The 16,894-nt window shown below is 34.3% G+C and overlaps 1 protein-coding gene across 20 annotated transcripts; it reads right to left on the bottom strand.

Annotated features, from left to right (window-relative positions):
* Window positions 1-3,312: 3,312 nt before the first annotated feature.
* Window positions 3,313-14,262, bottom strand: LOC113700455 (uncharacterized). 20 transcript variants are annotated; one of them, XM_027220919.2, is made up of 7 exons: window positions 11,729-14,262; window positions 10,711-10,787; window positions 9,717-9,800; window positions 5,701-5,828; window positions 4,999-5,088; window positions 4,696-4,804; window positions 3,313-3,750 (listed from the first exon to the last, which is right to left on the bottom strand). In XM_027220919.2, exon 1 carries the CDS (start codon window positions 13,973-13,975, stop codon window positions 12,086-12,088), a length of 1,890 nt encoding a protein of 629 aa, XP_027076720.1. In that variant the 5' UTR covers window positions 13,976-14,262; the 3' UTR covers window positions 3,313-3,750; window positions 4,696-4,804; window positions 4,999-5,088; window positions 5,701-5,828; window positions 9,717-9,800; window positions 10,711-10,787; window positions 11,729-12,085. The 20 variants fall into 20 exon arrangements, with proteins under 20 accessions (XP_027076720.1, XP_027076721.1, XP_071915261.1 ...); XM_027220920.2 differs by having other exon boundaries at window positions 5,701-5,758; window positions 7,936-9,800; window positions 10,711-10,782; XM_072059160.1 differs by having other exon boundaries at window positions 5,701-5,777; window positions 6,245-9,800; window positions 10,711-10,782; window positions 11,729-14,261.
* Window positions 14,263-16,894: the final 2,632 nt, after the last annotated feature.

The following is a 16,894-nucleotide window of genomic DNA, read 5'->3' as shown; positions in this document are numbered from 1 at the left end:
AGCCCAACCTAATATTCAAAAGAGCAAATTATTTGGAAGGCCATTGAACTTTTGGAATAGTTGACTTTTGGCTATTGAACTATCTAAAATTTAAATTTCGGGTAATTCCATCAAATTTAATCGTTAACTATGTTTTTTTTTTTTTGTCTCATGAATCATGAGAATACTCAAATCTGTTATGTTTAATGATGAAATCTAATAAAATGGCCTGAAATCTAAATTTTAAATAATTCAGTGGCTAAAGCCAGACTTTTGATAGTTTAATCATCAAAAACTCCATGATTTCAAAAGTTTGGTAACCATCCAAATAATTTGCTCTATTCAAAATGAGGGGTTTGTATTACGTATTAGTTAGATAGTGCGCTATTGACATCTTGGTAGGATTTTTTGCTTCATTGTATACTAATTTATGAAAATTGAATTTCATAAGCATTTTGTGATTACCAATACAAGTCATAAAGATGAAAATTTGAAATATTATTTAGGTAAGAGCTGCTTTTTACCATACAACTCATTTGCCGCCACGCAATTGTGTGACTTCGCGCAGAATTGAGTGATGGAAATGGTTAATATAGAGCTCTGTATATCCATTACTATATAAAAGTTACGATAATTTTTTAGTGGGTGTGTAATAAAAAATTGATCTTAATTTTTTTATACCAATATTACCCTTGATACTAATAAATGGACATATTACATTGCATTTTCTTAATAATTAATAAGAATTATACTAACAGTTACAAATAGACATTCCTTAAATTGTGGCAATTCTAGTGAATTAAACCCAAAGAAGAACAATCAATTCATTGCATTTCGTCAATAACTAATATCAATTATGCCAACAATTACAAGAATGAAAAACATTCCCTTGAGTTACGGTGAATTAAATCGAAAAAAGAAGAACAAATTTTTTTTATAAATTATGATAAAAAGGTGAATCTTAGTGGTTAATATTATAAGCAGAAAATGATATTAGTTTTTATCATACCAAAATTACACTCTTCTCTAATAAATATCCAAATTGCGCTGCATTTCATCATTAATAAATAATATCAAACATGCTAGCAATTACAAAAATGAAAATTTCCTCACTTTTTTTTTATTTACCCAAAGAAAGAGGAACAAATTTTATTTACAAAATCCAAGTTTAGAGAGTACTTCAAACATGAAACAAAACATAATAAATTGGTACTATGAGTCTCTTAAAATGTACCATGAGTCTTTTGTTTTTTGGATACAAATAAATTAAGCCTTAAGAGTACCTTTTTAATATTTGTATGTTACTATTGAATAAAAAAACTTTAATACAAAATATAATAGGAAATGGAGTACCAAGGTACACAAAGAGTTTTATGTTGGGAATTTATTTATTTAAATTACAATAAAGATTAAATTTAATGGACTTTGCCAATCATATTTTTGTAACAACTAATCGTATTAAACTCCAATTAATGAATATTATATTCATCAAAGCCAATCATAATAATAATTACAAAGATAAAGCATCCCTTTGAGTTATGGTGAATAAAGCCAAATTTTTTTTTTATTTATAAAATATCAATTTCAAAGAGCACTTCAAAGGTATATAAAAATATATCCAACTTCAGTTTGACTATTATATAATAAATAATCTTAACGTTTTATAATTTTTAATCATATAAACTCTATAATCATAAAGCATGTCATCAGTGAGAAATACAAATAAGTTTCACCGAATCAAAACATTTCTCTTCAAAGTTAAGCTATTTAAATTCGAACAATGGAATTTCAATATATTTAAATACTATTACAATTACAATAGCACTATAGATCATTTTACAATCCAACGTTAGCAAAATAATAATAATAATTAGAAAATCTCACTAAAACTAATACATAATTCATAGAATTTTTTTTTTACTAACCCCATTGTCCGGCCGGGGGGTGGGGGGACGCTAACCCCTATTTTATTAGATAAATCACCATAGAACAGCGGGTTAGGGCAAAGGGAGTAACAAGATCCACCGCAGGAATAAAAATAAAAAAAGAAAGGAGTACTAACGCATTTAAATAGAATAGAATGTCTAACAAAAGGGACAGACTACCTATTTAAAAAAAAGACTGACCTGACCATAGGCAGTAGAGATGCCTCAGATGAGAAAACGGTGTCCGACGTCAATCTTAACGAGACTAACGCATTCGCTGCTGAATTAGCTTGCCGATAAATATGTGATTAAGAAACCCCCAAATCTGCCAACAGAGACCTGATGTGCCTAATAATGTTACAAAGAGGCCAACGTGCTAAATGAGCAGAAAAAATCAACATGACTAAAGAACTTGAATCCACTTCAGCCACAAAATCTCTATGACATCTTTCTTGGCAACCAAGTAACCCCACTATCAACGACAAAGCTTCCGTCATGATAACATCTTGCTCCGCAAACTCTATATAGAACGCAAAAACTAAAGTTCCCTCACTAGTTCGAACCAGTCCTCCCCCAAAAGCTCCCTCCGCCGATATACTGGCATCCGTATTTAGTTTAACCGAATGCACAGGAGGTTTTACCCAAGAGATGACTCACCCTACCCTTGCCAGTGGCACCCCCTACCCAAACACAATCTCTATCTCCCCTAAAGAATTGATGCTTCAGCAACTTGGCCTTCTCCATTTGATTAATAAACTTGTACACCTAAGAAAGGCAGGAGGGTCTGCAACAAACAAATGAGCGACCGTCTCCACCGCACTGCCATAGCAGCAACATTTCAACGCTAAAGGTAATCCCTTGCGCTGAAGCTGGCAGTCTGAAGGAAACCATTTCCTCAACAATCTCTAGACGAAAATCGAGGCTTTCAAAGGAACACTAACTCCATGTCAATGTATTGACAACAAACAAATTCCTTTTCTCGCGAATCGCCTCCCAAGCCGAAGCTACAGAGAATTCTCCCGTGGAAGAAGCAACAAATTGTTCAAAAAATTAGAAATTTAAACTCAAATGACATAAAAAAGAACATTTAGGTCATCTAAATTTAACCAAAAGGCAAAAATATTGATATTGTTACAAAATAAAAGTGCTATTGGAGTAAAGAATGATTTATTGCATGTGCATTTGTATTGGTTAGGGCAAACTAAATTCAGAAAAAAAAATATAAATATTAAATATCACATTTTTTGTCTCAATTACATTTATTCCTTCAAAATAATTGATTTTCTAAAAATTTTAAAAGAAAAAAAAAATCTAAAAACAACATGCTCACAAGCAAAGTACGTGCTCCGTTATTAGTATCTCTATGGTTGATTATTAACTGTATTGCTGTAGGAGCTAAATGGAGGGATGTAGAAATATTCATCATAATCAATATGAATTTCTAAAGTGAGACAAAGTGTCAATATAGTCTATTAGATTACATTGTGAAAACTTTATCAACTGAAACAAATGCTGAAAAACAATTAAGCAATTTTTAATGAATACTACAGAAGGTGAGATGAAGCAGAGTCGTCTTTGATGCCAAAAAAGGCTTTGCCATTTGCTAAAAACAAAAAGAAAGGGATTTACATTATGAAGTTTTGGGGGGAAAAAAAAGTGCTGCTCATCTAGTGCTTTTTCCATGCACGTTTTGGTGATGTGGGCTTGAGCCTTTTCGCTTCTGCTTCTAGTTTCTGTTGCAAGGCCTCCAACCATTCTCTTGCAAGGGTTCCACTTGACTAAATTTCGAAATCCACCATCCCATCCCACTAAATTTGCTTCATAGACTGAAAAAAGTTCCTTGCTCCTAAGTAATATTTGAACTTCAATAGCATCAGAAAACACATATTCAATCTGAATCACAAAGTCCTTTTAAAAAATATCGACTAATTTATATCTCTGGATTCAGCCTCCTAGGATCCAAACTAAAAATACTCTGAATTGCGGAAATTCAATCATGCATAGTCTCCATTTGGATTGGCCATTTTTTCAAAAACAAGCTTTCAAATAATAATGTTACAGTAATATACAATAACTCAAAAAATATCTCATTCATACAATATATCAAATATTTTAAAAAATGTTTGTAGTAAAAATTTTTCATATACATTGCTACAGCAAAATTTTTCAAAAACACCCTCAAAAACAGTTAATTCAAACAACTAATCTTCAGCACCACTATGAAAAAGAGTACATGCAGCATTCTCGAGATGATGGTCATTCACCTGGAATTTAAGTTGCAATTCATTTAATAACCAGCAGCATTACATATCAAAAGAAGCAACAATCAAACAATCAAAACCATAACTCGTTAAGTCAAAGGCTAGATCAAGGCCCTTTGAATCTCATTCACATGCATAACAATGGAACTCACAAGCTCAAGAGGAGAAGCAATCTACAATACTTATATGGCTTCACACTAAAAAAAATGAAATCCATCTATAGGATCATGCAAACATAGAAAGAACCTGACTCTATCGCTCACTTGTTTAGCAATTTCTTTTCTCAAAAACTGTAAAAAGAGGGAAAATAGCCCAACTACAGCATGTGTCAAAACCTGTCCCATATTGAAGACAATGAAAAGTAGTACTGTTAAGAGAACTGACCAAACTTGAGCAGAAAACATTTTTCTTGACTCCATCACTATTGAGATACCAAATACTCAAAAGATTTTATCTTAATCATTTGACAAACTAAGTAGATTAAGCAAAACAAGATTGCAAAAATTAATCAAGAAATAAAAAATATAAACCTGATTTATTCACCACTGCCACTACTCCCTCGGTCTTATCGGACAAAGGAATGCCCTGGTACACCTTTAAATCTTCACAATTAACAACTGCTAGCCACAAAGAATGGAGCTGGAACAATGGATGAAAATAAATTAAAAATGGCACCATAAAGTGCCCATGAAGATTTGGCCTCATTTATCTGCTGTAGACAAGAAATAATAGACTAAAATGGGTAGCTGGAAAAATGTTCTCAACACCATATAAAACTTTAATTGAGTCAAGACAGGTGAGATAATCTCCATTTGCAAACGCAAAAGAAAAACCTGAGCAAGTTGCACATGAATCAGTTTCTTCTCCTGTTGAGCATTCATGCTTTTTTTTTTCCCTTCAGTTCAATAAGTACCCTTCCAATCCTGAAAAATTGCAATCGTAAAAGCAATTCAATATGAGAAATAGTTCCACAGGATACATCAATCTACAAAACAAGAGCTTTTGTTAGCTACCAATACCATGGTTATTGGTATCCTGAATGAATTTCAAACAAAAAATGAATATCACTTAGATGAGAAAGGAGATTAGAAGTGGAAGTCACCACATCCCCAATCCGTGCAACCACAAAGTGAAAATCAAGTTAATGGTGACAAGTTTCGCTAAAGCATCCAGAAGTACTGCATCTCATATATTTCCCAATGACGGTCATATGCAAAATGAATGCAACCTTCAATCAGTAAAATGAAGTTGACACTAAAACCTAATGCTCCACAATAGTACATTCACTCTCAAGCATGTCATATTCTGTTGAAATCACACTAACATCTTAACATGAGATAAAGATTGTAGCTAGGAGCCAAACTTTTGCTGTCTCCATCCTTGCTGTTAGAAAATAGCCCTGTTTCTCCCTACATAAGCTATAACACTCTCAAACTAAAACACTAGGGAGAAGCTACAGATGCATGCTTTATGAGTGTAGAAGATAACTAATTTGAAATTAGATTTATTTCATCTGCAAGCAAAAATAACTATACCTTGAGGACAAGGGGTTTTCTTCTGCAAAATAAGTCATGGGACTTTCTTCTCCTTCCCCTGCATATAGCACATTTGCCTGACAGTTGCACCCAAAGGTAGAAAGTAGTATACCAACTATATCCTGTATCTACCGCACAAAAATTTTTAACCGTAGCAATAAACAATTCTCACTTTTTTATGTGAAAGATTTGATCGTATTGATAATAAAACAGTGCAATAGGAAGTTTTACAATATTTACCAATACTATTTCTTTTTACTCTCTTGCAGAGTTGACTGTATTGTTACGACAACGTATTCATCTTTTGCACGTTATGACGTTTGAATACTATTTTCTATTGATTTATTCATGCAAATTGTCTTCTACAAGTATGTCATGATCATTAGTACAACTGATTTGACGAAATTTCAAATAATTATTCAGAAAGGTGGTAGTTTTTATGGTATTTGACAATTGCGATTAATGAAAACAATACAGCTATAACTTTTGAAATATCCATGTCTTTTACAATTGCTTTGAAGACTTGACTGTTCATAGTACTAACCTCAAGATCAAAAACCCTCCTAACTCCAGAAAAGCCAACCACACCTTTAAGATCCTGTCTAAATTGTCTGTCCAAGTCCTCTGCCTAATATAACTAGGGCATTAGGCCCCGCCTAGGAGTAGGTACCTAAGTTCAACATGGTTGCTAAAGTTATTTTGGACCTAATTTGTTTGATAAAGTACAAAAAATTTAAGAAAGCGGTAAGTACTATACATAAAAATTTTAAAGTAAGAACATATTGTTTCAAATAATCCATGTAGAATCAAGCACGCTGATTCCTTCAAGTAGGGGAATCCGGCACAAAAGAAACTAATGAAATCAAGAATGGATATTTGGATTGAGATCAAGAAGAAAACAACATCCTTACATAATTAAGGTATGCTATATCTTTACCTCTATACTACTACTCCAAATGCATTTATCATGAGCCTTGAGCCTTTGCTAGAATTAGAAATAAAAATGTTACAGACGGAATCTGCTCACTGCTAGCCTGTTTTGATCCCTGATTCCTTTTGTCGTACAAATCTCTTCCTTCTTTACACACAAATGGAAAATTTCTCTCCAACTTCTATACAAAACTATCTCATTCTGTAAATCAGCTAATCATAGTGATGAGCTAATATTCAAGTGACAGGAAAAATTATACAAATAGTCATTATATGTTTTTTTTCTTTGCAACTTAGTTGAATTTAGCTATGTTATGCATTTAATTATCAAGGGCAATGGGATCTAGTCTACTAATTACAAAAGTCAAGGTCAGCTGATTGTGGTCCACTAAATGCAAAAGTCAAGGACAGCTGATTATGGGATCTGGTCTACTAAATGCAAAGTCAAGGACAGCTAATTATGGGATCTAGTCTTACCAAAGTCAAGGGCAGCTGATTATGATCTACTAATTGCACTAATTAAGGGCAGCTGATTATGGTCTACTATATTAGTTGTATATTAGCATATTTGTAATTAATATATTAGATAGGCAGATATATTCTAACCAGAAGAGAAGGTACAGAGTTTTTCTACTTAAATGGAAAAGATGCACAAAAGACAGCATTCAGTCTTGGATCTAGAAAACTTGTCACGGTATCAGAGCTAGTTATTTGAATTTCTCCGCCTTTCCAAACTTTCTGAGTTGTTATTCTTCTTGGGTTGATTATTTTGATCAATCATTTGGTTTCAAGATATCCTTTTGGGTCAATCATATTGTGGTTGGCAGCCTTTCTTGTAATTCAGATCTTTGTTTTTTTTTTTTTGAAAGAATGTCTATAGAAAACTCAGTACCTTCTCTTCTGATCAGAATATATCTACTTATCTAATATATTAATTACAGATATGCTAATATATAGCTAATATAATAGACCAAAATCAGCTGCCCTTGATTAGTGCAATTAGTAGACCATAATCAGCTGCCCTTGACTTTTGTAATTAGTAGACTAGATCCCATAATCAACTGTTCTTGACTTTTGCATTTAGTAGACCAGATCGCATAATCAGCTGTCCTTGACTTTTGCATTTAGTAGACCATGATCAGTTGACCTTGACTTTTGTAATTAGTAGACTATCTCGAAGCCAAATGATCTCAAAACATGCAGAGGACATAACACGATACCCTGACTCAGTAGAGGACTTAGACACCCTATCTTGCTTTTTGCTTTTCCAAGAAATAAGAGAATTTTCAAGAAACATGCACCAACCGGTAACTGAACGTCTAGTATCCGAACAATCCGCCCAGTCAGCGTCGCTATAGGCTACCAAATGAAGAGGAGAATTTCTGGAGAAGAAAAGACCACGAGAGGAAGTGCCTAGTAAAAAACGAATAATGTGACGAACAGCAGCTAGATGGAGGTGCCTAGGCGCCTCTATAAATTAACTAACTTGTTGAACAGCAAATGAAATATCAGGCTGAGTAATAGTTAAATAGTTGAGACTTCCCACCAATTGCCGATAGAGAGAGGGATCTGAGAGAAAATCACCCTCATCACGGCGATATTTAACATTTACTTCCAATGTGGTATCAACAGACCGACCATCTTGGAGACCTGCCAAAGCAATTAATTCCTGGATGTGTTTATGCTAATGTAAGAAAATACCAGCTGAGGTAGAGTGCACTTCTAGACCCAAAAAATACTGTAGAGGACCTAAATCCTTCATATGAAAAGAACGTTGAAGATGCTCCTGAAGTTGAGATATTAATTCAGAGTCATTTCCTGTGACAACAATATCATCAACATATACCAGAAGTAAAACAAGTCCCTTATCAGTCTTGCGAAGAAACAAAGAGGAGTCATACTGACTCTGAACAAATGAGAAGCTAATAAGCGTAGAACGGAACTTATCAAACCAAGCCCGTGGAGCTTGTTTTAAGCCATAGAGTGAGCGTTTTAGCTTACAAACATCAGATGAAGATGTAGAAAATAACTTTAATGGTGGAGTCATATAAATCTCTTCTTGAAGATTGCCATGTAAAAAGGCATTCTTAACATCCATCTGTCGCAATGACCAGCCCGTAGAAGCAGCAATAGCTAGAACAAGTCGAACTGTTGTCATCTTTGCCACAAGAGCAAAGGTCTCCTCATAATCTACTCCATACTCTTGCCGATTACCAAGAGCTACTAATCATGCTAATCCTGTATTTCACGAGCGTACAAAACATATTGAAGTTGATTGTCACTCTATCCGCGAAGCATATGATGATCATGTTATCTCTCTTCCTCATATCACCACTGATCTTCAAACTGCTGATATACTTACGAAAGCTCTCTCTCGTCATAGACACAATTTTCTGGTTGACAAATTAATGCTTTTTGATCGACCAGCATCAATTTGAGGGGGGATATCAAGGGCAACGAGATCTAGTCTACTAATTACAAAAGTCAAGGTCAGCTGATTATGGTCTACTAAATGCAAAAGTCAAGGACAGCTGATTATGGGATCTAGTCTACTAATTACAAAAGTCAAGGGTAGCTGATTATGGTCTACTAATTGCACTAATCAAGGGCAGCTGATTATGGTCTACTATATTAGCTGTATATTAGCATATCCGTAATTAATATATTAGATAGGTAGATATATTCTGACCAGAAGAGAAGGTACAGAGTTTTTCTATTTAAATGGAAAAGAGGCACAAAAGACAGCATTCAGTCTTGGATCTAGAAAACTTGTCATTAATGACTTGTACATTTGAATTTAGCCATATAGTGTATACAGATACCTAGCTACTTAATCCCACCCTGCCAACTGGTTGAAAAACTTTCTTAAACCTATGTGAGAAAATGCTAAAGCCACAATTAGATCATTATCCTCCAGAAACAATTATTCCCTGTTTGAAACCAAAAGAGATTGAAATTGAACCATAAATTTCCATGCATATTAATAAAACCTAATACAATAAATCTTAAAAGAAGGAAAATTCGAATTATTAGGCAAGATGATGTAAATAAATTATTTCTTTAGCAGAAACAAAGATCTCATTCACCTTCTCTTTGGCTTCTTAGAGAATGAATCAAATCCATTGAATTTGTTTGGAAACATGTGTGTCGTTTTGGAAGATGACTTGAACCTGTTTGACAAATGCACCAATAGAAAATTACATAGACAACTAACATTTGGCCAAGAAATTAAGGTCAGAATCAATAGATTGGAAACAAAACTAGAATTTATGACATGAATAAAGGAGAAATTTGAATAAGGAAAGAGATGAGATATTAATAACTTTATTTGAAATCACAATCTCTGCGAAATTGAATCAACATGACTGTAACCTCTGACTATATATTACATCCTCAATCAGAAAAATTGTAAGGTGAAGCCCCACCTTTGTGGAAGTTCAACTTGCACATGGAGATGTAGGAGTATGCAGGTTTCATTTCCATAGTTTATTTTTATTATTTTTATTTTAAATGTGCTAAGTTGACCTTCAAAGTAGAACAAAATTTCAATGGCATCTTAACTCCAAGCATGTGCACAGTATGGAAGAATAATACTTTCTGAGCTAAACTTAAACTGAACGTGGAACTTATTCTATCTTGATAAAGCACATCTTAATTTCAATCTGGAGACATCTGTACAAGGTCTCGTTGAAATCTTCATCTTAGGATGCCAAAATAAAATTTTAACATGAGCAAGAAGACTTATTGTTCTTAACCAAAAACCATGCAACTGTCATTGTCTTCACTCATTAGTGCATGCATTAACAAAACCACAAAAATAAAAAAATCTGCACAGAACAGCTATATGGCAGATCAACAAAAGATCGCTTCTCGATGATTTTATAGGTCACTAAACAGCATACTTTTTCCACAGCTAAAAGAGATATTCCATAAATTTTAAGCATGACATACTTAACGAGGACATAGTCAGTAAAGCTACAGAAATTGTTCCCAAAATTGATTTAAGAAATTATTCTTAATCACTTCAGCTGAATTCTTTCACATAAAATTCATCAAAAGTTTTTCTCTGCTTTTGAATACCTAATTGATTGTTTCAATGCAGCCTTATCTGACAAGAAATCTTCACATCCCATACAAACTTTCACCTCCCTCCTGCTCTCCAAGAAAGAACGAGAATAAGAAAAAGAAATGACAGATATGAAACTTGCTAGACTACAACAGTGTATTGTTAACATTTTGATGAGCCACAAAGACTTTTTTCTTTTTCTTTATTATTTTGACAATTGCAGATGGGAACCTAACAGAAGCTCAACGAATTGGTATACTTGTGCAACAGATGCCAATTCTTAGTTATTATTGCAATTTAGCAACAATCCAACACTAAAAGTAAAGAATTCATTATCAGGAAGTTTATTTTAGATGAACAACTAAATAAACAAGTAAATGTTTTTATCAGGAGAACAATATGAAAAGAATGGAGAGTTTCTTGGACAGATTAGTGCAACTTATTTTAAGAAAAAGATATTTTTGCCACATTCCTATCCAGTATATATACAATTTAGTACAGCATTGACATCAATTTTAAATAATAAAAGCTCAATGAGTTCTTATACTGATAAAACTGTTGAAAGATTACCAATGCCTACAAATTAAAGGATTTAAAGGTTCACTACTAAGGATCCTTGTGTAGTTTAGTTTATAGTTAAACGGAAAGTGATCAGAATACATTTTCTGGATTATACTTGAAAAGTTAGCCTCCAATCAAATGCAGTGACAGAAGTCAACAACCATGACCATCCATGGGACCTCAAAATTTTAACCCAAACCAAGATACTGGTCCAAAAATTTTTTACACTTTTAAACTGGCTGCACCTTTGAATACATTTAGGAATTGAAAGAAAAAACTTCCTCCAAATTATTAAAAATGCAGCTTGTAACTAAACTTTTCTATAAATCCAGATAAAAAATTATATTTTCGGATGAAGTTTTATTCTTAATTCCAATGAATTCAGCTATTAGTTATCCAAACTAAAATTACATGGAAGCAAAAAGTACTAAAAGCCATGAAACACAAAGAAAAGGAGCCTGTAAAAGTTACCTTTTATGTGATATTCTACGCTGAAGTTCTCTAAGAAAGGTTAAGCAAGAAGTCTCTCTGAAGAAGCTGTACATATCCAATTAACACCAGCAGGCTTCTGTGAACTGCTGCACCAGTACAGTTATAAATTGAACTTCCCTTAAAGACCGCAGCTTCTTCCACCTGGACTGAAGAACTTTGAGGCATTTCACAAAATATGACCAAGAGAGCTACTCGAGGCTCAGCTGCAACACTTCTTATATTCCATAAAGATGATAAGTTAAAACAGAATCAAAAGCAAACCTAAATAATGTTAGTTAAAGTTTAGGGGCCAAAAACCAGTAGGACCAAAAGTTGCAACCAATGTGAAGGTCCTCTTTATCCCCCATCAATAAACTTCTTGCTATCAGGACCAATCTTCAGCATCAACATAAGTAGAGAAGGATTTTTCTCTTTTTCAGTAGATGAATCAAGTAAAATGGAAAAAGTAGATGCATCTAGCAAGAAACCTCTACGAACCATTTCTTCATAGTAGACTATTGCATCATCATAATGGCCTCCTTTAAGGAGTTTTTGCAGAATAACATTGTATGTAACGCTATCTGCCAGGCAACCATTTTCTTCCATTTTTCCAAAAAGCTCTTTAGCTTCGGTGAGCAGGCCTTGTGAAAGCAGGCCAGCAATCATTGTGGTGTATGTTGGGACATTAGGATCCAATCCTTTATCATAGAGATTGTCAAAAAGATCACGAGCACTATCTAGCCTCCCACTTTTGCACAAACCATCAAGGATGATACTGTACATGCCTATATGATGATCGATTCCATCAGCTTCCATTGAATGGAATAACTGCAATGCTTCGTTGACATGTCCAGTCTTGCATAATCCATCCAACATTACACAGAAAGTGTAAAAATTAGGCTTTATGCCAGCAGTTTGCATCTCATCGAAAACTTCTCTTGCACCAAGATAGCTTCCTACACTATATAACCCCTGCAAGACAGTGTTATAAACAACAATATTAGGTGTTAAACCTTTATGCTGAATCTCACGAAAGATATTCATGGCTGCTTCCACTTTCTTGTGCTTGAAATAGCCATTTATCAGAATACCATAGCTATGGAGGTTAGGGGTAAGGCCGCTAATAACCATGGCTTCAAAGACCCTCCTTGCTTCATCTATTCGGCGCTTTAAACAGTATCCATCCATTAAGGAACTGTATGTGACCAGATTGGGATTGTGACCTTGCCTAATCATGATGCCGACTACCTCTTCAGCAACTTCAATATGCCCTTCCTTACACAGTGCATCCACCACTATATTGAAAGTAACAATATCGGGAGTAATTTTGTAATCTTTCATCTCAGAAAAGAGCTTTGTAACGTCTTTCCATCTATTTAAATTGCATTGACCACCAATCAAACAATTATAAGTGACAACATCTGGGGAAATGCCCTTTTCAATCATCTCCTGCAAAAGGGCAAGAGCTTCACCGACCATTTTATCTTTGCAAAAGCTGTCAATGATAGTATTGTACACATTAACATTGGGCTTACATCTTCTTCTTTTTTCCATGACTCTTAGGAATTCAACAGCCTTTTGAGTGTTGCCCACCTTACAGAGCCCATCTATCACAATCAGAAACGTAACTTCATCGGGCTCGCAAAGCTTTTCGAATATTATTTTCTTAAAAAATTCTTGTGCTTGGGGAACCTTATGTTCCCGAAAGAGTCCTTTAAGTAGAGTATTAAAGGTGACTATGTCGGGCAGAATACCACGCTTGAAGAAGACACCCAATACAGAAAATCCCAAATCCACTCGACCCAAGAGGCTGTAACAATTAATCACAACATTGAGGGTGTAGTCACTAAGAGGAATGCCCCTGACGTACATATCTCTGAAAACTGAGACAGCAGATGAATAATGCTTCTTCATCTTAACAATGCGGTCCACCAGTCGATTGAAATAAAAAACACAGGGCAGAGGCCTCATCCGGACCAGCTGCTGGTATAAGCTTAGAGCATCATCAAGACTGTCAATACTATCAATCCTACCCTTCAACCCAGAAAGAAATTGCAAAACATTACCAGAAGACGTCCCAATTTGGTGCTGATGATTTCTAATTTTATCACTACTAGTTGCTATAGCTGAACAGAAAGCTAATTGGGGTTTAGGGCTTCGGAATGCAGAGAGAAATGAAGCAAGAGTAGTACAATTAGCAGCAGCAGCGGTACCTAATGAAGCCGCTCTTCTCTTCATTGCCATCATCGTCCACTCCAACTCTCCAAGTCTGAAATTAACTCTTTACTGAGATTTTTCAGGCAAATTGGGAAGCTTTCTCAATACAAAGCCGTCAAGTTCGGATTATTATGGCCCAATTAAAGGGTTTCGGGCTGGGCCCAAACCAATTTTTAAGGACTGTTTTGCTTAGGAGTATAGTCATATATGAATCATCATCGAATTTGGAAACTGTCAAACTCAATTTGGAGTTTTGATGAGCTTAATGATTAACTTCAAAGTCGATTCGATTTTAATACTAAGTCGGTTCTAGTTCCATTCGGGAGCTTCAAATTTTATTTATTTTTTATATTTTAGTATTATTTTATCTATAATAAATATATAATATCTATAAAATAAATAATAAATATGCTATTATGTATAAAATATATATATATAATATAAAAAAATTTATCCAAGTTGAATCAAGCATTAACGAGCCAAATATGCACAAGTTTACTTTTTGCTATTATCTATTTGTTATCACAATTTGCATATCTTTTATTTTTTTAAATATATATTTGTTATTAAGTGTATGCCCCTAATTCAAAAAAAGGAATTTACATTGAAAATTTGATCTTTCAAAATTCTCTTTTTGAGCTTGCTTTTATTTTTTTTCCTTTCTTTATTAATTGTTTGGATCTCAAATCACTGGGTTTTCACATGAAAGAAGACAGAGGAATTTAGATTTGCTTGTAAGGTTACGAACCTAGAAATTATTTGGTTAGGCAAATCTTTAGAACTCCACGGATTTCTTCATAGACCAGCTTAGAAATTCTTTTGACGTAGCTCAGAAATGCTACGGGAAGACGATGAATTTTAACGTCAATTGCAATGGAAGCTATGGGAAGACTGGTGGAAAACGAGGACTGAGTAGGAAAAGATGGCGGTGGGAAAATTGAGGAAAATAATTCTAAATGGGTTAATTAAATTTAGTGGGTTACTTAATAATATTCATTTAATAAATGGGTAATAGTAGGTAACTCATTTATACCCATATGTAAAAAATTTAATATACTCAAATCCGGTTATTCATGGCTGGATATGAGTAAAATTAGCTAAATGAGTTTGTTACCACGTATAATATCAATGCAGGTACAACAAGCCAAAAAAATCATCTTTCAAAAAGCTAACAAATACCTCCAATAAAAGCAAAAAAAGCGCCCACCAAATTACATTGAAATTGATGCTAGGATTTTGTACTAATCACTTAAACCTCATAAAGATAAAAGTTTTCGTTAATTTTTCCTTTTTCAACTTGGATTTTCATATGCATGACCCATTGGCACTCTAGGATCCAAAAGTCAAACCATATAGCAAGTGTTGTAGTATTTTAATAAAATAATTAAATTATCAATAAAATGTGCACGTTACAAGGGAAATAAATTGATTAAATTTCCTGAAATTTATAGGTGTTTGAATGGTTTTTACTAAGGAGTTATAGTATGAAATTATGGCTTTTCAATTACATTGAAGTTTTGTAACTAACAATTCAAATTTGGATTGAATAGCTATCATTATGTGAAATTATAATATTTTAACTACAATAAGTTTTCTTGTAACCCACAGCGCAAATTTGAATGTGTTTTGAATGGCCAATAATTTCAGCATTTACTTGGTGTCTTATTAGTAACATAGGTTATGTTTGTCTAACTTTTTTTCACCTATATATATGCATAGCTGAGATAGAAAAGTGACACTACAACAACTTATGTCTTTTGAGTCTAAATTCATTATTTTCTATCTCATTGTTAGGCAAGAAACAAAAGGTGCTTGTAGAGCTTTATTATCCTAATTGTGTAGTCTAGAGAGAGTGTTAGCAAGTGTGGTTGGACTCTTATATCTTGAGGGTGACAAGTTAGAGAACATGCTGCACCGGAGTTGATTCTTTTACAAAGACTTGAATCACTTTAAAGAGAGCAAGATACCTGTGCCTCAACCCTCCACTGTGACGACCCCACCTTCCCCTAAGGCGAACCAGAGGGTTCGGCGGACCGCCTGCCCAGCTCTCGCCGGGACTCAGTCGCACACTACAGTCCTCAACCCAATTACAATATAAATCTCAAAATTACATCAAATTCTCCAATGATTACATATCACAAATGCAGCGGAAACTGATTCCAATCGTGGAACGTATACTTACATCCATATCAATTTCAAATATTTATACAAGACCAATTCGTACATAAAATAGATCCAAACTTAAACTGTACACGATATAAGCCATCCAGTCACGTGAATAAGCACTCCAAGCTTTTCTTCGCCTTGAGCCCTGGGGGGGGAAATAAAACATTTTTTTGGGGTGAGCTAGAAGCTCAGCGAGTAACCATTGAAATCAGTAATCAAATCGGTTTCACAATAGTTCATTTCAATGATGTCATATAGCAATGATAAATCCGGAAACAACTACAACATTTGCAAAACAGTAAATATGGATTATCAATAATTCAAGAAACATTTACAATGGAAAGCGATAGTAACATTCATGAAAGGATACATTCATTCTCCTGACATTTCCTCGCTCATTTGGTCATTCATTTTATTTCATTCACCCCGTCCCTGGCTTTTGGCCAGGCTCCACCAACCTACATAGGTAATACTCGAGTATACCAAACGTTCACCCAAGTTCCTAATCGCCTGACCGAGTCCGCTTCTGGCTCAAGACGACCGGTAACAAGGGGCAATGGCCAGTTCAGCCCAAAAGGCTTACATCATGCGCAACTAGCATTTCAATAATTAAATCCTTGAAAATTGCACAGCTATTTAGGTCGAGTGCGATAAAGTACACACTCGCCTCGAAAACTCGTTTTGGAAATCATTATAAGCGCTTAACACGTTATCAACCAAAATACAAGTCATGAAGTCAAGAAACATAGCAAACAAGGCACACTCAAATGCCAGCACACATGA

This window comes from Coffea arabica, chromosome 7e (genome assembly GCF_036785885.1).
Source record: "Coffea arabica cultivar ET-39 chromosome 7e, Coffea Arabica ET-39 HiFi, whole genome shotgun sequence".
Taxonomy (NCBI): Eukaryota; Viridiplantae; Streptophyta; class Magnoliopsida; order Gentianales; family Rubiaceae; genus Coffea; species Coffea arabica.
The sequence above is the reverse complement of the archived record's forward strand: the minus strand, read 5'-3'. Positions and strand labels throughout refer to the sequence as shown.